This window comes from Gavia stellata, chromosome 19, assembly GCF_030936135.1.
Source record: "Gavia stellata isolate bGavSte3 chromosome 19, bGavSte3.hap2, whole genome shotgun sequence".
NCBI classification, from domain to species: domain Eukaryota; kingdom Metazoa; phylum Chordata; class Aves; order Gaviiformes; family Gaviidae; genus Gavia; species Gavia stellata.
Genome location: NC_082612.1, coordinates 13879688 through 13902670, shown reverse-complemented (window position 1 = coordinate 13902670; position 22983 = coordinate 13879688). Strand labels below are relative to the sequence as shown.

At 44.0% G+C, this 22983-nt stretch overlaps 1 protein-coding gene across 1 annotated transcript in view; it reads left to right on the top strand.

The window, feature by feature from the left end:
- The window catches only part of MAML3 (mastermind like transcriptional coactivator 3), a 244594-nt gene that overhangs the window by 142007 nt on the left and 79604 nt on the right, over window positions 1-22983 (top strand). The window contains exon 2 of the mRNA XM_059826935.1: window positions 11844-13328. Within this exon, the coding sequence (XP_059682918.1) occupies window positions 11844-13328 (1485 nt within the window). The remainder of the gene's footprint in view (window positions 1-11843; window positions 13329-22983) is intronic.

Sequence of the window (22983 nt, the reverse complement as noted above, 5' to 3'; positions counted from 1 at the left end):
TAGTTACCAAGGCTCCCTTTAAGGTCAGCGAAAAGAAAAAGATACTTCTAGAGCATGATTTATCTCATTCCTATCTCTGCCTGGTGTAGGGGATATGAGTTGCATCCTTAAGACTGGAATGAATCAACTTGTTCTTGCCTGCAACTTTCTTACGGTGCCTACAGGAGTTCCCAGGCTCTTTCTGTCCTGTTCATAGCTCCCCCCCCCCCCGCTTTCTTCTTCCTGAATAAGAAAAGAAAGAGAAGCAAAACCACCTATTGATCTGAGAAGATAGAAGGTATTTTGTATTCCCATTGGCTGGGCACAGGATTTGGGAGATTTGAGTCCAATTCTAACCCTACCACTGACTTCATACACAGCTTTAGGCAAGCCTCCTGCTCTGTCGTCTTAAGTGAAATTCAGAGGTTTAATATATGTTTGCATTTGAATGACAGACACCATTTAAGTGCTAAGTGATGGTTTGTGGGGTTCTTTTGACACACAAATAGTTGTGTGGGGTTTTTTTCTTTTTAGATTCAGCCCACCTCTGTTTTTCTCTGAGACCAAAATCCACATAATTCTGGTAGTAGCCCAAGAGTACTTTATCTCCAGACTAACAAATTAAAAAGTGCCTTAGTACTAGGTGGCTCATCACTCCTAGAACAGGAGAAGGTGGGAATGAGAAGTCTTTTAAGAAGGAAAATAAGATTAGTGGAAGCCCATTATATGAATGCACAGCTGGCTTATGGTGCACTTCTATGGCTTATCTAACAGCAAACTATAATGTCTTGTGCTTCATACCTCCACGGTGTTTAAGAAAGAACTGTAGCGTTCCCAGTGACTCAGTCTTACCCACAGCATCTAACAATAGCAAATGCTTTTTTGTCGCCTTGTGTTTGACACTGTTAAAGGCACAAACTCTCAGTGGTGAATGGGACTTGAAGTCTAAATTTAATTTGGATTAGCTGCTAATATACGCTTAGTAGGCATAGATTGCCGAGATGAAAACCCATGTGAGTATTATGGGCAGCAACTACATGTGCATGCGTGCACATGCGTGGAAAATGCAGGGAATCTTTTTTGCCAGCAAAAGGAAAAAGTAAAAAAACCTGTGTTGTGCACAATGGGCATGTACAGACATATGTAGCATTATGAGTTGCAGTTCCTTTCCTTGGAGGGCTGTTTTGAAAATACACAAATAGATGAAAGTGTCTGATAGTATTCTGGTGCACAGCCACAACTAAATGGGGATTTGACCTGTTTAGCAGAGCACTGACCACCTTTCTTCTGGTCATCTTTTCGGTTTGCATGGAGACATCCTGAAGCCTTACACACCTTTGGGGTTTTGGCAAACTTTTCCTGCCATTGCTACAATGAGTTCAACCACCCAACAGCTAGGAGCTTGGGGAATTTGCCTGCAGACAGGTTGCTGCTGCTATACTCTGGGACACTGTGTTGCTTCAGACAAGCTCTGAGTAGAACTGAGCACCTTTATACATAGATGGCTTAAGAAAGTAGAGATGTGGTTTCCCCCTAACAGTAGCTAATGTTTTTTCAAAAGCATTCAATGATAAGATACCCTGGTGATAAGGTATCTGCAAACTTCACGTAACAGCTCTAGGAGGAGAGCAGAGCAGGCAAGCATGGGGCGTCTATTCACAAGGCTCTGGTTGCTGCTGAGGTGGGCCCTTCCCCGCCTGTCAGTGTAGTTCATTTCGACTGAGCACAGGCACCTTGTTTCTTGATGTTACTCAGACGTCGACAGAAGGAGGGCTCTGGGCCAGGTGATTTATAGGTGCTGCTAGCATTTGCTCCTGGCAACCATCTTTTCTAGGTGCCTCGCAGCCCATTCCCCAACACTGGCATCTGTGCCCACCTTGGGCATCGTTATCGTGTGACAAGCAAATGTGCATTCACACTGTTGAGGAAAGTACTGGGGCCACTGGGAGAAACGGTCCACACTGCCCACTGGAAGGGTGTGAAAGCCGCCAGCAAACAGTATGAATTGCTTGGGCAGGTTTCCCATGGCTCTTGTCTTTCCTAGGTGCTCCAGGTATGCGCAGGGAGTGAAGAGATTCACCAGATTGCAACAGAGTGCATCCTTTTTAGGATCTGTCCTTTGGGGAAGCATGAAGGCAGGTGCACATATGGAAATCAATTACACTGTGTATGTATATTCAGAGTAGCAACGGGAGAGTGGAAGAGGTTTATCCTGGGGTGGAGACAGCTGCTGTAGATGAAATAAGGAAGGTAAGACCTGAGCAAAGGCCTTGGTCTGATGAAGTTGTTCATTGCATAAATCATTCTCTGTATTTTAGGTTGCTTAGAGTACTCAGGGTATGTGCTTAAATATTTGGCTGAGTCAGAGCCTTGATTTGCTTCAAATCTCTTTTCTTCTTCCTTACACTTTGTCAGTAGACTTAAATACTACATTTGCTGTTCACCCCACACAGCAGGTCCAGCCTTGGGACTCTGTGACGCTGATAATCGCTGGGATCTGGGAGACCAGACACATACTTTTCCATTAGTTGTTGTTGCATGCCTGTGTGAGACCCAGGGTCAGCTTGAGGTGAAGATGCTGAGGCAACAAAGAAGTAAAGTTTGTATGGTTTGCTTGGCCATATTTAGGGCAAAACTGCTGTTCAGTACTGTCTGGCATTTAGTCCATGGCAAATAGCTCTCAAACTGTGCCCAGAATCATTCAGAACATGTCTGGGGCATCCTTTACAATCCCTTGACTCCTTTAGTCTTCACAGATCTTCAAGGATCCTGCAATATTTTTTATAGTGCTGGCTGTAACTTGTATTAAAAGCACAAAAGGAATGTAAAGAAGAGTTGTTCCACCAGACATTGCGTCCATCTCTGAAGAAATTTTGGTGCAGAGGAAGTAATCTTATCAATGGACCCCTAAGTGAACTTAACGGGATCTGTGGGCCTCAGCACCTCTCATGATTGAGCTATGGGTTTTGTACAGGAGTCTTACAAAACTGCTGCCGCATGCATTCTTTTAAATAGATGTGCAAAGGCGAGGCAAACAAGCAGTTCTAGCATTGCTCGTCTTTCCTGGAGATGGATCAAGCTGATTGTGTCGATCAGGGAACGTTTGGATGAAGGAAAGACACAGATCCATTTTGGATGTTTCAGATATCTTTTCTGTTTTAGAATTTTCTGATAGTTGTGTGGTTTGTTTTTTTTTTTTTGGTTTTTTTTTTTTTTATGGTCTATAGTCTAGCACTATTCTACTTTCAAACTCATGTGTCCCAGGTTTTTTTATTTTCCTTTCCTCAAAAGACAAGGCTCAGGAGCATAATGAGAATTAGGACTTCAGAAAATACGAGTATTAATTAATCAGCATGCAAAAGATTTATTTCCTTCCCCCTTCCCCCCATGCTTGGGTCTCCTTTCCAATGCCTACTGCACTGTTAATTGTTTAACCTGTACTTAGATAACCTACACTCCCTTAAAAGTATTTGTCCTTGCAAGGAAATCTTCAGGTCACCTACGTCCTCAGACAAGATCCGCAGTCAGGCACAGGGGACAGCTAGGGAAGAGGAGGCAGGTTTATGGAGACAAGCTGTGGGATAAATTCACCATTTTGTTTGCAGCACGGTATAACTTGTCCTGTTGTAGATTCACAAGATTTTTCTTTTTTTATGTGTTAGTTGTGGAATTGTGTTAATTCTGACCTTTAAATTATTTTCAAATGGAAGTTTCATTTATGATGATGTTACCCTAAGAGGGGTAACTGAAATATGTGGGCTTGAACAGGTACAGTGTATAGACTACCTGGCTCCTTCCTTTTCTGATTGTATCAAACCCTTCACTTCAAATAGCATGAACTTGAACTTAGTCGTGTGGAAGAATCCCTGAAATTACTTACCCCACATTGATTTGAGGAACTGGAAGATGCTACTTCATGCAACTGTGAAATAAATATCCATGTTGACATGAAGTGGTGTTTGTGGGGAGTTAACACCAGTGAAATGAATGGGAGACAACCGTAGTGTTTCTGAGTTCAGCCTTCTGACAGCTTGCTATCGGTCATCTAGAGATCATAAACTAGACAGGCTTTGGTAATAAGAGATTGACTAGAAGCTCATCGTCCATGGAAACCAACAGTGTGATCGGGGGAGCACTGTCATGCCTCCACCATCCCTTGTCTCTTCTGGCTCCTTCGGAGTTTCTCCAAGAATATTCTGGAGTATTATATTATGGATGTAGATTGTGCCATGGCAGTACTTCACATGCAGCTGGAAGGTAGCTTGCTTGGTCTAAGCATAGGAAGGGCTTTTCCCTTACAGCAGTTAGACAAGATTTTAGTCTGTTGGTTCTGAAGTCATAAACAGAGCTCATACTGTACTGGTGCCTTAATGATGAAGGAAAGCAAGAGGCTGTGTCAGAGAGCTGCTGCTCCTTTGCAGAACACAAGAATGCTTTCCTGTCCCAAATGCCCTTTCGCTAGGCAGGCAGGGTGGCACCAGTGCACTTCACTATCTTGCTACAACTTGTGTCTATCCAAGGATGAATTAGGGCAAGATTTTCCCCAGGAGACCATTTCTAGTGTCGCATATGCAGTTTATAGACCTAGTGAGTAGTGAATGAGTAGCTATGGTGCATGTGCAACAACACTGGATATGTTGCTTTGCTGCTTTTTAGTTTAAAACACAAGAGGTTCCTGCATTTCTTTTCTACCCTGATTTGCAGGAGTTTTTCAGGAGGTACAGCTTTAATAATTTGCAGTGTCTGCTTTTTATCATTAGTTTCCTCTCCTGTCCAGATACAAAGCAGATTGGCAGTGTTTTCAAAGGGTGAAGATTTATCAGCACAACTCCCAGACAAGTCAATTAGAGGCTGCCTGACTAAATCCTCATAACACGCTTTGAAAATTTAGCTCCTGCCGTCTGTGAGGACAGTTGCAGGGAGAGCGTAGCTCAGCTTTTCCATGTGAGAGACAGGAGTAGGCACTGCCAGCTAAGTAGTTTAGCTCTCAGGGTCTTAGCACCTTCATTAAGACTTTTGCACAGACAGAAGAATGCTGGCACCCCCTAAGTCATGAGGTTACAGCTTTGCCAGTGTTCACCCTATTGGGCTAAAGGGGGATTAAATTGGGTGGACCTGAAGAGGAGGAAGCCACGTAGATCATACACTTGCACAGGAAGCCTGGTGGACAATGATGACAGCATTTCATCCATGAAATAATTCGTGCTTTAAAGTCCAGTTAAACTTTCCAGTAATTTTGTAATGAGAAAATTAATTGCATCCATTGCCTGCGCACCCCTGCGCTGCCTGCTTTGCATCCAGACAGCCGGTACTCTCACAGCTTGAGACAACAACCCTTCCTGTCCAGCCAGCCCGGCTAAAATGTGAGGAAGTGGATCACTTTCCTCACCGTTAGCTCTTTCAGGTTTAACCGGTGCCCTGAGCATCTTGTACTTCTCATCGTTAACGGGAGTCGGTTTGTTCTTCCGATGACTTTGTAAAAACAAGGGTGATGACAGGGTCCCCAGCAGCCCGTAGCAGCTTGGGTAACAGGCAAAGGTTTGACCTCCTTCATGAGGCAGAGGTTACTCTGTGAGCCTGCAGCGTTGAACAGGTTACTGGCTAGGTTGGCAGATCAAGATTTTACCAACTTCAAACAGATTTCACAATGTGAATTTCCTGCGTATTTGAAACATTGCCCTGGCCAACAAGAACCAGGCAGGCAGGCCCAGCATGGAAGAGCACAGCATGTGCTTTAAGTGAGCAATTGCGATCCAAAATCAATTTGCTACGTCAGGCTTCATCCTGTGAGTTAGCAGGCATTGGTGCAGTGCTTTCAGCAGTGTGAAGAAATTCGAGTAGTAGGGGAGTGGTTTGATGCATGAAATACTTTCATTTGTTGGAAGCAGCGGTATGTAACCCACCTCCGCTTTGCTTGGCCACTTGTCTGAGTTCAGCTCCAACGCAGCTTTTGAAAGGCTGTCCTGTGCTCCCCACCATCTCTGCGTGACACCTGCAGCAAGTGTCATTAAGAGGCCACCGTGGAGCTGATGGACTTCAGACACGGGTCACAAGATGTGGCTGTACCTCAGGCAGTGGCGCCCTTGGGCACTGTTGTCTCTTTAATGGCCATCGCGGAAGTGGTACAGCAAGGAAGGATGTGCAAGAAACGAGGATTCCTTTCAGATGTTGAAGCTGAATTGCTGGCATGCAAATGGCATTACTGATTATTCCTTATTGATCTCAGATCAGGTCTTTGCTTAGGAGAGCTGTTGCATCAAATCAAATTGCTTAGTGTCGCTTCGCAGCAACCCCTGGGACACTCGCTAAGTTGTTGATAGGAGCTGAGCGCAGCACAAAAAGTTAAGGAGCGAACTTGACTCAGTTGTCAGGATGGAGGCTGGAGATGGCTGAATTGGGTGGTGGTTGGCAGAGCTCGTGGTGAGCACTCCCTGTCAGAGGTGGGGGTGTGTGTCAAGATCTCTCTGGAGAAGTTCAAGGAGAGGAAGGGAGAAGAAAGGTGGGACAAGCTCAGGAACACCAGGAAGAAGAGGTGCTAAGCCAGACAGGCTGATGAGAGGGAGAGTAGAAGTCCTGCAGAAAGGGCCAAGACTGAGTCATTGCCCTGGAAGGGAACTGAGGCCCGTTTGAACACGGGTGGCTGGTGGGCCGTACCGTGATTCAATGTGAGGAATGGAAAAGATCAATTTTTATTTTTAACAGAAGGAGTCACAGAAGAGCAGTGTGGAGAATATGATAACCCTTGCTTTGTGTAAACGTGCGTCTCTGAGGAAAATGGACTTTGGGCTTTGGCTGGTTTCTCTGCTTTCCCATGGAGAGCAAAGATAGCTACGGAGCAAGGTGTGTCCCAGCACAGCTGGGGAAGGAGCGTGCCGGACCTCTCAGTGGTCTCCCTTGCTTTGTATTGAAGTGGCTGGAGCTGCCTTAACAAGAGAAAAGTCAGTGGCAACATGTCTGCTATGTAGCTGGTGCGTGAAAGCATCTGTCCAGGTGACCCCAGCCCTCTTGTCTGTGGGCTCACAGATCATCCGGCCACCGAGTGGAAGTGGACCTGTGTTAGACCCTGCGAACCGTGCTCAGCCTCTACAGGCAGAAAGAGAATTCAGCCTCTTGGCTTCCCTGCCCCTCTTTTCTTTTTTTCTTTCTTTTTTTTTTTTTTTAATTAGAGAGCAGTGAAAGGACTAGGCTGCTGCCACAGCCCTGGTCACTCCCCGTGGATGACTGGAAGAGCCGCCCACCAAAGGCAGCGCGGCGGTGGAGGATGGGCTGGCGAGCGGCTCGGCTGTTGCTATAACAACAGCACCTCGGTCTCATTTCTTTTGAAAAATGAACTGCTGCTGGTGGGATGAAGCGGAGCAGCTTCTCCCCGCAGATGAAAGCCCTGCCGACAGCCTCAACGCTCTCGTTTATGTATTGGGTCTGTCGTGGCATGTCCGAGCAGCTCTGCCGAAAATTTCAGGGCGGGTTGGATTAGGGCATTCGAGTCTGCGTGTTTGCGTGCACAGCCTCCGTCCCCCTCCACCTCTCCCCCAGTCGAGAGGAATTTAAAAAGTCAACCCGCCAAAGTTTGACCTTTTCTTGCTCTGCAACTAGAGTTTCTCCAAAAGGCATATAAAGAATAGCGAGTCCTGCTTCCCTCTCTTCTGCTTTGGGGTAGAAACCTGCTGTGAAATGCAGGTCCATTGGCCAAGTATTTTGTGTGAATAAAGCTAAAGGCCTATGAAACTGGCAAGGGTTTTATTTGAATATTTTTGTTTTATTTTAATATTTTCCTTTTTATTTTATGCAGCAAGAGTCTTCTGCTCCTAGACATAAATCTCTAAGCTGTTCTAATATCTTAACGATGCATACTGTAAATCACATGCACAAGCTATACACTACTTCTTAGAATGAGAGAGAAGACACTTTACAGGAGAATATTTTACTTCAGACATTGTTTTTACAGAGGGAAGGGGAACTGCTAGGATTTTAGTCTAAGACACTGAGGAGTCCTGCTGGTGGTAAACTGTTTGCCAGTATATGATCAGTGTATGATATTCAAGCCATCCAGTAGTTGACATGGTGATTGGGAATGAAATCAAGATATGAAAATAAATGTTTGCATTGAAATAATTTGATAAGAATATTTCTGTATTGTACCCCAAAAAGAAGAGATGCATCTATTGTTATGGCTCCCAACCCCTCCAAAATGCCGGAACCAAGGTGCTTCCCCACCCGCAAAGGTTGTATCCAGCATGTTGCCTTCAAATAAACCTTTCGTGTTATGTTTCTGTCGAGCTACAGTTGTTCAATGAGCAAACAGAGAAAATAAAAAGATTAGTTTTTTTCTAGTGCCTGTTAACTCCCCAAATCCTAAAACCTCTGAAGTGGAATAATATGGAGCCATAAACATAAAATAGGCTTAATTTTGTTTTCATTTGCGACAAGGCACGATTTCTGTGCATTTGATATTTGATGGAAAATCGTTTCCATGTTAAAGCTGCTTTTTGTTGTAATGCATGATAAACACGATTATTAGTATTTATATACTGGGCCTGCTTTTACTTTTGCTGAAGTCACTGTGTATTTGTACAGGGGGACATCCAAGTTTCAGCACATGATGAAATCTTTAGGGGCTGATATTTTTAGGGCTGGTTATTTGCCACTAGATAGTTTTGATTCTTTTGGTAAACATTCATGTGCAAATAAGTTAATGATTCAGGATAAATTAGTAAATGATGTGAAACCTGAAAGTGTGTCACTCTGACCGATATTCCGTAAGGGATGCCTTTAAACTGTTGTGAAATGTGTGGCGTTAGTTCTCTTGTATTTCTCAGGAGATAATCGCTCTCACTAATCCCTGACTTGTCATTAAGACAAATTAATTTTGTTCCCATCTCTTCCTTATATGAACTTTTCTTCACAACTAGAAGCCTGTCACCAGGTCCTTTGGTATGTCTGTTCTTACTTTAGTCCAGCATTTGGCCAATACAAACTCAGGGCAAAGGGCCATCGCAAGTTTTGGACATTTCTTCGAACCCTGTTTTTGCATCTGCGTGCCCGTTGAACTTGGTCTGAGTCACTTGCCATTCGGTGACTGGTTTTCTGATGTGGAAGGCAAAGAGGGATAGTGACTTTGTAGTGAGATGGCTTAGGAGCTGAAATGGGTGATTTCAGCTGTAAATTGTGTGAGTGGCCCATTAGGGACAACATTTAAGTATCCTATTTTAAGCCATTGTATCAACTGTGTTACTGACCACCTGCACTTGAAGCCAGATTGTGCTCTTTCTTTTCTTCCTCTGAAGAAAGGAAACTTGGAAGCGACTGTGCTCCTGTGCTTGTGAAGTGGTGCCATTACCACATCTGTATCGTCCTTTCCTCGTCTCCGGGGTCTGAACTAGGGTTGTATAAAGATCAGTGAAACAAACTCAGTGGCTCAGCTATAATCTACAGCCGCACACCAGTTACACCGGTCACAAAGCAGCAGGGAGCTGTAATGCCATACAGCGGTGTTCAGCTTAACATAGGTTTTTAGGGGAGGGAATCAGCAGAGGTGAGAGCCATATCATAAGCCTCCTTGTGGGATCTGATTTTTCTCCTTCACACTAGGCCTGGGTGTTGATTTACCTTCCACATTGCTGTTAAATGGCACAGATGAGGCAATTACCATCCTGGGCAAGCACCTCTTGCTAGAGCTCGCTGCTGCCGTGGCATGGAGAGATGAGAAGGTGATGGCTCTGCTGCGGGGCTCTGTGCTCTGCAGCCCGGTGTGCTCCGGCAGACCGTGGCTGATTAACGTGACTGTGCGGAGTTTTAATCAAAGAGACCACCGGCACGGCGTGCATGCCCACCTGCAGCTGCTGCCACGTGCAGGACCCAGGTGTCTGTGGAGCTCATGGGAGCAAGAGCTGTTGTGGTCGGGCAAGGGGAGAGGAGTGGGAGCTCCCTGATGGGGACTCCACACAGGCAGGGGGGAGGCCCAAAACATGCTCACAACCTTCCTGACCCCCACCTTGCCGCAGGCTGGTTCCCCGTCGCAGCCTGCGGCACAGGGAGAGGAACTTCTCCATGCAAACCACTGGCCTCGCTCTTCCCTGATCCCCAGAAACCTTTGGTGGGGAAAGACTCGGGTTAAGGACAGCTCCTGTGGAGCTGTGCAGGTATCTTGCACTGGAGGAAGAGCACGGCCGAGCAGCGGTCCGTGTGGCAGAGGCTGCTGTCGCAGAACAGCCCATCTCTCTGCGGCGCCACAGAAGCCAAGAGGAGAAGGAATTTCAGCCTTTGGGAAGCTTGGCACGCACTGGCTTTGCGCAGGGGGAACAGGCAGCAAAGTCTCGGGCACGTAGGCCAACAGGGACCCACTGGTGACTCTTAGCCATGTGTTAATCATTTTCCCACATAAAAAAAGCTCTTCTGCTCCAGTACAAATCAAGGAGTTGATGGTCTGCTTAAGGTCTCATAGATTTGCCTTTCTGCTTTGTCATAAAGGTCACATCTCTGCAGAGGACCCACACATAGCTTAGTGTCCCACACATGTTCAGCTGGGACTGCAGCAAGGAGTGCGTTTTCCACATCCTTCTGTGTTGCGTGCTGAAGAGGCCACGCAGGCCTGAAGGGCGAGAGAAGGGCACAGCCTTCTCAGAACCACTCCCTCTGAAATGGGGATGAGATATGGATTTGCTTGCCTGTCTTACACATGGGATGAAAGGGGAACTAGTCCTCTGGGATGGGAGAAATAAATGGGATCTGGATTGTGGGAAGAAAGAAGGTTGAGGACCTCTAGGTTAGGGAAGGGGTGGGAGCTGCATGTCTGGGATTTTCATACCAGTAAAAGTACTTTAAAAATTGATAAAATCTTTCAGTATTTTGTCTTCTATTGTTCTAGTATCAAGGATGCAAGTGTGTCCTGAAGACATTCGCTAGAGCTGTGACCTCTTTGCTTCCTCCCCTCCCCACTATTGTTTTTTGCCTTAGCCAAAGAGGGATGCTTTTTTTAGCCTGGTACATAAGTGGAGGACTTAACGTTTAGTGTGATAGGAGAGGACTATAGGTTGTTACAGTGCTTTGCTGTGCTTCTTTTAACCTGAGTTAAAGCTTATGTTAATACACTATTGGGGTTTTTTTTTTGTAACATTCTTATATTCTAATTTAATTGCTTTCCTGGAGACTTGTCTTGCTATCATTTCTGTTAGTTATTTATCTTTTACGTTAGCTCCTAGCACACAGGTTATTTCCTTTTTTTTTTGTTATTTGATTGAGATAACATTGTGCAAACTGCCTTCTATTTTTTAGGGTGGATATATTTTTTTCTCACTTAAAACTGATTCTCAATATGTTTTGTAGCCAAGAACAGAGGGCTAATGAAATGAAACGATGTTAATGAATTTTCTCAAAAAATTGTAGTGTCGACAACACATGTTTCAACACAAGCAGTCAATCAATTGTATTGTGGATATTTTTCAAGAAGTTTCTAGAAACTTCCAAGAAAAAGATTTTCAGAGTAAATAGTAAATTTTAGTAATTCCACTCCTCACTGTGCTAGGCACTGTTTAAGTCTCATCACTGTGTTAGGCAGCAAAAAGTTGAATTAGTCAAATTGCTCCATAAAATTCTGGTAGCTTGGAGAGCACAGACATATTTTACAGTTCTGCCTCGTCAGGGGCAGGTTTGGTTTTGGGTTTTTTTGGCGTTTCGTTTGTTTGTTTTAGACCGTCTTCTCAAATCAATCAAGGCATAAGAATGAAATCAAAGAAACTTCCTAATCATAGTTTTTAAAACTTATTGTCACTAGTAGGCTTGATGGGGAGTATCTGTCACAAGGCTCATCAGCACTTTTTTTGTCTCTGCAACTGGTTAAATTTTTTTTTCTCTTATTTTTCTTTAAGCTTCAAGAGACGGTCAAAAGGAAGTTGGAAGGCGCACGTTCACCCCTCAATGGAGAACAGCAGAATGGAGTTTGTGATGGGAGCTTTTCTCCAACCAGCAAGCGGATACGGAAGGATGTACCAGGCATCGAGGCAATCAACAGCTTGCCCAATAATTTGCCTTTGCCCGCTGTTTCTCCTCTTCACCAGCTTGACATGAAAGCTCCCCTGCCCCTGCAGAACAGTGGAACTCACGGTAGTGGTCTAGAAGACTTGGGTAAAAACGGTGGGCTTTCTGAGATAAAGCTCCCCGTTAATGGTTGCAACGAGCTAGACGATAGTTTTAACATCCTGCAGAACAAGGAGCTAAAGCAAGAGCCTTTGGATGACCCCAGCTGCATAGACACTTCTGAAACATCTCTTTCAAATCAGAACAAGCTCTTCTCAGACATTAACCTGAACGATCAAGAGTGGCAGGAGCTAATAGATGAACTAGCGAACACTGTTCCGGAAGATGATATACAAGATTTGTTCAACGAAGACTTTGAAGAGAAGAAGGAGCCGGAATTTCCCAGGCCTGCCACAGAGACTCAAGAGAGTGCAAGCGTGAAAAGCGATCCATCTCATTCTCCGTTCGCTCATGTCCCATTAGGGTCTCCCCAGGTGAGGCCTTCTTCTTCCGGTCCTCCATTTTCAAACGTCTCCACAGCCTCCAGCATAGCTTCTGTGTCCAGCGCCCCGCCAGCCCCAATCCCTGCCGGCTCACCAGCGAACTGTGTTGTTCAGTCACCTCAGACTCCCAGCCAGGCCCACACTCCAGGCCAGACACAGACACGGTCTGGAAATGGCTATCTTATGAATCCAGCGGCAGCAACTGTGGCAGGATCAGGGCCTGGGCCTGTGACTATGCCAAGCGCTGACTTGTCTCCAGCTGAACAGCTCAAGCAAATGGCAGCCCAGCAGCAGCAAAGAGCTAAGCTCATGCAGCAGAAGCAGCAGCATCCAAATCAAGCCTCAAGCTGGTCACCTGTGGGCCCTCCGTCTAGTCCGTACGGCGGACCCTTCAGCGCAGACAAACCAAATAGTCCAATGATGTATCCCCAAGCCTTTAACAACCAAAACCCAATAGTGCCTCCTATGGCAAACAATCCGCAGAAGACCACAATTAATAACTACCTCCCTCAAAACCACATGAATATGATCAGTCAGCAGCCAAATAACCTGGGCACGAACTCCTTAAGCAAACAGCCCAATATGCTTTCTTATGGCAACACCAAACCTCTGACCCACTTCAATGCTGAGCTGAGTCAGAGGATGACCCCACCAATGGCAAATCCCAGCAAGAACCCCATGATGCCATACATCCAGCAGCAGCAGTCCCAGCAGCCGCAGATGCAAGCTCAGATGGCGCACCTGAGCGAGGAACAGAAACGCATGCTCATCATGAAGCAGAAAGGAATGATGAATCAGCCCATGGCATATGCAACACTTCCTTCCCTTGGTCAGGTAAGCACGAGTGCACGATATGCGGGCAACCAAAAAGAGGCTGGTAAAAAGGCTTAGTAACTCTTTATATGGTATCCTACTCACTCCTCCTCTTTCTCCTGGAAAGTATGGAACGTCTTTGCAGACACGTCTTGGACTTCCCATGCGGTATTGGAGGTTGATCGTTTTAAGAAATGGCTGAAATGATGTTGCGTTATGCTTTAGATGTTGTTAAATGGCTGTTTTTCTGAACTAGTGCTCTTTCCTGTGCTTCTACTGATGAGTGCTCAGGGCTACTCTGGGAAGTTTTGGGTTGGAAGTTACTCCTCCTTGGAGGGTTTGTTTCCTTTTTTTCATAATGTAAGACTTGATGCTTTTGGATCCCAAACCACTGCATGGCTTAGTTCGCACAGTGTAGTTAGCACTGCAACAAAAAGACAGAGTGGTTGCCCCCCCGCCTTCTTGGGGCAGGAATCCAGTCAGCTTTCAACAGCATGTTTGGCATTTTGGCTTAGGGAGCAAAGGAAGGATGTTTTGGGTGCTGAGTGCCTTTGGTTTTCACTAGAAGAAGTAAGCACAAGTGAATGCTTTTAGTGGTGCTTGAACCATGTGTGAAATGAGATGGTTTATTCCAGGACTTTCAAGCAGTCTTAGCAGCCTCAAGTATTTTATTGTTACGAATCTGTAGACTCTTTCAGCAAGAGGCTAAAGCCATGCTGGCTTGAGCGACTTGGCATCCCTGTCTCGCATCTATTCCATGCTAACCTCTGGAGTTGCAGCTGCCAGGCTTGGGGAATGCTTTGGAATGAATTAATAATTGATTTGAATAATGGTTATAGTAATGCCCTGTTGCCTCCTAGGGCAGCTGGGTATTCTCAGTTGTGCAGCCCCTGTAAAGATCTGCACACTGGTGTTGTGGAAAGGCTTGAGAATAAGTTTTCTTAATGTTGTTTTAAAGTTTTTAAAAAGAATTAAAGTTAATAATAAGTTCACAAAGTAGGTGATGCCTTCACAGAAGTTATGTGCCACCCAAACATGTAAGGAATTCTGATAGAATAGTACACTAATAGACTTATTGGTTGATAGATGTAGTGTACAGCTTTTTACCAAATTAGCTGTTTCCACACCACCTACAAGGAGTACTTCCTTCTGAGCATGGTTTACCTGTGACTCACACTGTAATGCCTGGAGAAATACAGCAAAATTTGTCATTCCTTCAGCCTGTGGAATTTGGGGATCTACCAATAGGAGGAGTAGGAGCTTTACCAGGTCAGAGCCCATCACATTATTTAAAATTAATTGCAAAACAAAAAGACATGTTCATCTGCCTCCTGGTTTTGGATCAGGATGTATGGTGACAGCTCCAAGGTTTGTATCTCAATTTTAATTCTGCTTGCCTATTGTATTAGAAATAGTTGGTCTAAAGCCTTTTCTTTTTGTGAAGACTTTTCTAGAGAAATACTGCAATAATGATATAAAACTCAGACTGTAATCTGAGCTACAGAATTGGTTAGGTTGTAACTGAGAGGCAGAGGATGTTTGGTCAGGCTGTCTAATGCTTTATTGTTTCTTTGTTTTTGTTAAATCTGTTGAACTCAACAGACCCATCAAACAGTTGAGAGGACAAACTGCGTATGTGAAAGAGTTAATGTCATCTCTTCCGTTTCATAAGTTGAGAAATTCATGTTAATATCTCACTGCAGTTCTCCAGTGTGAACAGGAACCCAAGACTTCATATATCTAATCTCATTCAGTTCCTTTTTTTTAATGTAGGAAAAACTAGACATTTGGATACAACTAGACATTCTTCCAAAAATAAGTCCAGCTATTCAGTCATTTCTATATCTTATAAAGAAAAAACTTAAGGCAAAGCCATACTTTGTTATATAATATATGCAATTCACATTTAATGACCCCATCAGGATGAGGGACCCCTTGCTTGTGTGTAGTTGTAGAAAGGTCCCTTCACTACTTGTGAAGCCCACTTGTCTACGCCAGAGGGATTTTGTTTGGTGAGGAAGGTTGAAATAATAGATTTCTAACAGTAATGTATTTTTTCATTCCTTCCCTTCCTGCTTCCCTGAAAAGCATTTTTATGTGGAAAATTGGAAAGCTTATTATTGTAAGATGTGCTTGGTGGAAATGGGTTACTTTTGCAAAGGTGGTAAGAACGATATTTTGATGTTGCTGAGTTAAATCCAGACTGATGCAGATTATCTGATTCTAATATTTACTGCACGATGTGGACGGTCAGACTTGCCAGATCATATATGGAAAATAAGGAGACTGGACTCTTCAGTTTGAAACACATTTCTGAATGTAACATGAATGTATCTTTCAGTCAGTTTATATTTCCTACTTTCATTGTCGTTTTGGTCTTTGATACACAATTGTAAAAGTGTGTGGGTGTGTTAAATAATCATCAGGATTTAACGAATGGCATTTAAGGGGAAAAAAGTTCTAGCTATTGCATCTCATGATTAGCACTGACCATATATTTCTGTCAGGTGACTATTACAAGGGCATATTCGAGAACCAAAAGATGATTTATGGAACATCAGACATGTACAAAAACACCTCGTCTTATTTTCTGTGTACTGCTGTAAAATTCAAGTATGGCTAATTGTGTGCATACATGCACTACATACACTACGTACACTAATTAAACCTACGTCTATTTGGGCCTAAGGTACTTCTGTTGTTAATAAGCAGAATTTTTACACGTACTCATCGCATCAGTCGTTGAGGATGCTTTAGAGAGGCACACCGTTTTTTCAGTCCAGCTGGGACCTTGCAAATGCTCTGTGGAGGTCAGTCGCCCATGACTGTCCTGTTAACGTGTCAGTACTGGTGCTCTGGGCTTGTGTCCTCGGCTTGCTGAGCATCACAGCATACTCTTGTGAAGAGAGGTCGGCAGCGAGAAAGGAAGCTGTGCAACTCAATATCCATGTGAGTGGTTGGACAGGCAGAGTGCTAAATTAGCAGCTTCGCTAGCAAAACTACTATGCAACAGAAGTAGGATTTCTCAAAAGGCTTTTCTGCACTGTCGGTGTTGAAACTCTTCCTGTCAGATGTATTAGTCCTTTGCTTTGCTGTGCAGATCCAGGACTGGTGCTGGCACTGTGGTTGTAACCTCTGTCACGCTAATGCTGAACAACCCATGTGCCCTGAACCACAATGTCCTCTGTTTTATACTATAGCTTGTTCTCTGCAAAGGAGCACTGGATGGGGTATTTGTTTTTCCCCAAAGCAGATACCAGTTTGGTTTTTTGAGTCGGGGATTTTTCTGGGCTTAGCCTGAAGGGAATTCAGACCGCTTTTTGTGGAATTGACTGTTAAAACCATGGTCAGATCCTGACCCATCTATATGCAGCAAAACCCATGGTCGGATCCTGACCCATCTACCTTCAGCAAGGTTCTGTCCTGCTACTAGTGTTCCCTCATGCCTGACCGTTCTCCACGTTGTCAGGCTTGTACTTACAAATTCCTGCTCTTCGCCTTGCCCCACGTACCCTGATCTACCCTAAACCCAGTTGTTTGTTAGTGTGGCAGGCATTGCCCTTTAGCCTCTTGCTTTTCCTGGGTGGTTCTTTCGTTCTTGCTTATCTGGAGCTATAGGCTAAAACAGCAAGTACACATTTTCACTGGGGCTCGTAACTTGTTAGGTGTTTGAGGGCTAGAGGTCCTCTGCTATTCTGGTTCCCATGCGATAATGAAAGAAATTGGTTTCACACCAAGATGCAACAGGGGCTTTGTTTAGGCTTTGTATGGGATTTAAGAAGTAAAAGCCAGCAAGCTTAAACCAACCTCCTCTCAAAAATTAGAGCTTTGTTTAATCTAAAATGTTCCATTTAGTTTTTGAGGTGTATGTAAGGTTTTATGGGAGGCACTTTTTTCCCTTTCTTTTTTTTTTTCTTTAAACCAAAAAGTAATTTCAAATTGGGGAAAAGTGAAAACGTTTTCTTTGGAAAATTTCAGAATCATTAATTGTGCCTGTCCTTGGTTCCAGCTGTTCAATATGTATACGTAATGGTAAGAGAAGAAAGCAGCCCAACGGAATAGATGTTGAACGACTGAGACAGAATTTGATGTTTGGAGCCAAGTGAGTGAGGGAGAGTAATGAGAGGTCGAAACAAAACAGAATTCTCCATGGGTGTAAGAAAAATAAAACTAGACTGCAGATCTTTGCCTGCATGGGACTGTGAGGATGCTGCAATTATAGTTCCTATTGAAATCACTAGTTATGTTGTTTGAAATTGGAGGGATGTGAATGAAGGGGAGAAATGACACCATACTGGAAGAGTATCTTCAAATTCTCTTTTCTGTCTTTTGCTTTAATCTTACAAATTCAAGATGCGTCATCTGCTCAGTCTGGTTTTGCATGTGAAGGATAAAGGAAGGTCTGTGTCCAGAGAACATTTCCAAAATGTAATTGTCTTTGTCCTTTCTAAGTGAAAAGGTGTGTTTCTCTCTGGAATTGTAAAAGAGATTTTATAGTTTTTTGAAGGTTATCTTTGGGATAGTGAGAAAAAAGAGATTGTTGATCTTCTGGGATTTGGCCTTTTTTAAAAGCCTACCTGAAAGTAGAGAAGAAAGTCTACAGATTTGTATTCCCTGCATGAAAGTGTGGCAGAAACACAACTGTTTTACCAGATTTTGGGGGAGACAAGCTGGAATGGAAATAATGACTGAGATCAGTGAGGATCAGTTGCTGAACAGCCTATAGAGATGTAATGAATGCCCGTCTATGCTATGTTTGACTCGTAGCCACTGTTTTCCACAAAAGGTTTGCCCTGGAGTTCAGATGCAGTGCCTGCCTTTTACAAATGCCGAAATTTGCTCCCCAGAAATCAGACTTTCATAGACTCTTAAGGACAGACGGGTAATTGAAATGTGCTCGCATGGATTCTGACCACCTCGCCAGGCAATTTGTAAACAGTAGCCTGGCCTTCTTACCATTCCTGCTATCATCTACCCATTGTGTTGGGAAGGAGGTCATGTTAGCATAAATCACTAGAAACAAATGATGGGCAGCACTTGGCTAAGGTCAGATCTCCATGGCATAATCCTAAAAACCAAATTTTGGCTTGTTGGTATTTCCTTATTTTGTGACCTGTGCGCGTGTACTTTTTAACCTAATACATACTTTGTTCATTCCGCATGGTAAATGTTTTTCTGCAATACTAAGGTTTTTTTCTAGTCTAAGCCTTGCAAAATTGAAGTATAAGAGCAGTGCTCCCATGCCCCAACTGAACCAGTCATCTTATGGTAAGAAAAACATAGATGTCTTTGGTGAAACCTACCTTCCTGAAACCACGCTGACCACTATTCCTGTTTTATCCTCCGAGTCATCACTGGTAGAGAACTGAAACCAATTGTTCTATTGTTTTGCTGGGGAGTGTGTCAGAATAACTGGTCTTTTCCTCTTTTTAAATATCACAGTTGTAGTGGTAAATCTTTGGTTCTCAGAAACTTCTCCACTTGTCCAGGATTTGTTAAAATACATTGTTGTGCCATTTGCTTTTTGTCTAGTTTCTTGAAGACTCAGAGTGTGAGGAAGTTGTCCTACGTTACTTTTAAGAAGCAGAAAATTTGTATTACCGACTGCACGAAGTTTATATGAAACGTCCCCTATTTTGAAGTCACCATGATAGCATACTTTTTCTTCCTACATAATCTAGATTGCTGTGTAAAGAGCACTTTGTCCTGTTATTTAGCGAGGCCTGTTAGTCTGATGATATAACATGTGCCAACCAACTCTCCTTTAGTTTTATTAGTTATGACTGCAATCGCGAAGCATTGTGATTTTGAAATGTCTATAGCCGGTAGCAGCATATTTTTACATAAAGTGCTACCCTTTCCTGGGGTTTTTTTGGCCATTTTCTCCTTAAAGTGCAAGTTATCATCATCAATTTTAGTTCTCCAGTCTCATGACCCATTCCACCTGCTTTCAGCAATACCAGTCATAATCCATTTCTTATTGTTCATGAGCCTCTCTAACTGTTCTTGTTTATTGTATATGCTCTTAATGTTAATATACAGATGGTGTAAAACTGTGTTCTTTCTGCCTGCTTTTATGGTTGGACCTGTCATAAGCTGGCGACACAGCACCGCCGAACGTACCGGGATGTTCATACCCTGCTTTTCCCAACACTGTGCTCCTCCACAGGCTAGTTTGCTGCCCTCTGAGCATCAGCATAACTAATTTAGCACGAAAAGGCCGATGCTTTCAGTGCTAGATGGAGACTGAATGATCCACGTAGCCTCTTCTTTGTGTAACAGTGTTCTGGTGTTCTCTGGAAAATCAAAAGCTCTCCTTCCTGTCCTGCTTCCTCCACCCGCGCGGTCACCTCTAAGAATCAGTGTATTCGCTGTGGGAAAGCTATAGGGGTAAATGCAATCATCCGCTGGCGCCTTTACTCTTTGTGGATCAGGAAAAGTGTTTATTGCAAAACAGTACCTGTCGTGTTTTGATGTAGACAGTGGGTTCAGCTCATGAGTTGAATTCTGCTGTTCTCTGTTTTTATTTTGAGAGAAGACTTAATCCAAAGACTAAGAGTAAGGTTCCCATCCTTGGCAGTGTGCTTTGTCTATTTACCGTGTAGGGCCTCACCGCTGGCTGCCAGAGCTCGCAGAGCGCTTGTCTGAGCGCTTTGGTGTGACTTTGTCTGATCCCTTTCTCTCCAGTCTGTGGCCTTGCGTGGCCCAACCAGGATGCAGGTTTGATCACAGCTTACACTTAGATAATATTTTGGAGTTTTAAATTTGTCCTTGTCTCACAGTCTCTAAGACCATGACTGTCCTTACCTTTACTTTTTTCTGGAGTTCAGATGTTTAGAGTACTTCTTGCCCCTGTATTTTCATTTTCCTTCCATAATTCCCAAGTTTGCCAGTTTGCTTCTCAACATCTCAGAAATATTAATTAGACCTTAATTTCAGAGGAATCTATATTCCTGTGTTTAAATTCGTGAATATGTAAGTCTGAATGCCTCAAAAAAGTCAACTCATGCTCCATAACACTGCTGGTCGTAAATATTCAGAAATTCTAAACTGGCTTTAAAATAATGAGCTCATAAAAATAATACATGTTGGGGATGGTGGTGGCAGTTGTCTTCCTGGTTTCTGAACCACCTCTTCTTGCTCTATCTGGGACAGAAGTTTACTTCTTAAAGTGAAGCTTTGATTCTCCCTTACCCCTTTGACTCTAGAATATGAAAGTGAAAGGAAAACATGTCAAACAATAAATCTTACAATAGCACTGCAAGATAATGTAATACTGGGGATATTCCCTACCCCCATTTCAGTGTCATCTGTTCTCGTGCTACCCAGCTGGACAACTAAGGTTATGGTGCAAGTCCAAACCTCTTTCTTGGAAGCTTCTCTTTGGTCGTGTTTGTATTTCTAACATGTCACGTAGCCCTTTTAGAAAAGTCACCTCACAGAAACAAATGACATTGTTTCCAAGTTACTGTCTGTGCTGAGGACAGGGGTGAAGTAATTGCTCAGGGTGTACTGAAATTGCTTCATTTGCCACCGACAAGGAGGCTGCGTGCGCATTTTCTGCGTGGAGTGGATTTACTAGACCTTGCAGCTAACAGTAGTAATAAAATCAGCAGCAGCTCCTGACCAGATTTAACAGTACAGATCCAGGGCTAGGGAGGCCTCTATTTCATCTCTGTTTCGGAGGCACAAGGAAGATCTCTTCTTCTTTTTCTGCCCAACCTTCCAGGTCTCGCTCTAACCCGCACCGAGGTCAGTGGTCAGCTTTCCCTTGCCATTAAAGGGAGTCAAGCAAGCCTTGTAACTAATTTTGGAAGAGAAGAGGCTTTTCTGGAAAGACCAGGGAAGGCTTTGCAGCTGTCCACCCGTTTCCTGCGCTGCGGGCAGTTCTGCAGGGGACACTTTCCAAGTCAGCCGACCGTAAGGAACAGCAGACATGCGTTGTACGGTGCGTGCCTCTGCTGTGAGCGGGGGGGGCATTTCACAGTGCCCTTCTGCTTGCACTTACTGTTGCGTTTTGGATCTGAAGGTACCACAGAAGAACCATGTAAAGTGTCCTTTTTTCCTATCATTTGTAAAGATCTGGTTTTAAATAAATAAATTATTAGTCGTCTTCAGGCATATAACAATGCACTTTAGATTAACGAGAGCTGGACCCTTACCACTTGCTGTACTGATTGTAAGCGATGAACCAGACTGCCTCCTTTCAGGCTGCATTTCCACCCTTAGCAGCGCTTCTAAGCCTGAGCGTCATTTCGTGTATCTCTGCCAACGTTAGATTTAAAATTGCCTTTTGACTATTCTGTTCTACAGGGAACAAACTGTTAGCAAATCCCTTTGCTAGGAAAGCCTCTTCCAGGTAGCCTGGGAGTTCATTCTCCAATTTAAGTGTAGTCTCATTGTCTTTCCCAACCTTTGTAAAGAAAACTGGAGACTGGATTAAAAATTAACTCTTTTTCCATCTCCTTCCTGTAGTAGGGGCTTATACAAACTGAGATTTAATTCCAAGTGAACTTGTAAATTTTTTTATTAGTATTTGAAGAAAAGGTTCATTTTACATATAGAAATATTCTTGCAACAAGAATTTTCTTGAATAAGCAATACCTTCCCCCTGTGCTCCCTTTACTGCAGGAGGGATGGAATGACTCTGCCGCTTAACTCGGTTAAGTAGATTTCGTGCAGTTTCTGCTCTACGGTGATCACCCAGCCTGCTCTGTCAAGGACCTTTTTTCCCTTCTCTGCAATCTCTCTCTGCTGTGATTTCTGTTAAGGAGCTTGCAGCAAGCAAAAGTGCTTGTCAAATAATCAATTGATAAGGGTAAAGGTTATAGGGTACCCTGTAATTAAAAAGCCTATTTTGAATTATTAATAGATTGTGGTTACGTTACAAGTAAGCTCCATCCTCCTCTTCTCTTTTTTCCCCCCCATCATCTTTTTTTTTTTTTTTTCTGTGACATGTAGGTGACTCCTTCCCTGCCCATAGCTCTACACTCAGGTAAACAGAAGACGAGACACCCTCAGGGAGGTAAATTACGGAAAGTCAGCATGGGGTCTGCCTTCCCCCAGAGGGCTGTTTGCTGGGGGGAGCATGGGCAGCAAGCCACACTGTATGCATCCTCCTTTGCTGTCTCCCGCACCAGCTCCTCTTCGCAGGCTAACTGGGAAAGGCGCTGGCTTTTGGGGTGGCCGGGCCAGAAGGGCTGCTGTGTTTCTGAGGTTGAGCTTTGGTGCATGTAGAGAGCTAGCCTGGGGAGCAGGGCAAACCACTGGGTTCCTCTCCCGCTGTACCCATCACCGGCATTATCAGTGTAATGGGGAAATGGGTTCCTTTGCGAGTGGGAGGGGAGGTGGGGGAATAAGTAGCAGTCCTTTCCAACTGCTCTTGGAGGCAGTCACGTCCGTCTGATCAAGCTGACAATGTTGCGAGGGAAGAAAATCTTAGTATTTCTGCCGTGGTGGTGCTCAGTCTGGGCCTTTGTGTGAGGTGTGGGAGCCACATGTCAGAAGAGGTAGTACCCGCCTCAGAGATCTTGCAGCTAATTAAAGATTACACTCAGTAACAGCTTCATTTTGGGTAGCACTGTGAAGAGCTCAAAAAATCAGAAATGCCACAACTGAAGTTGTCCACAACTATCTGTGCTATTCTGCAAGGTGCAACTCAGCAAGGCTGCGGGAC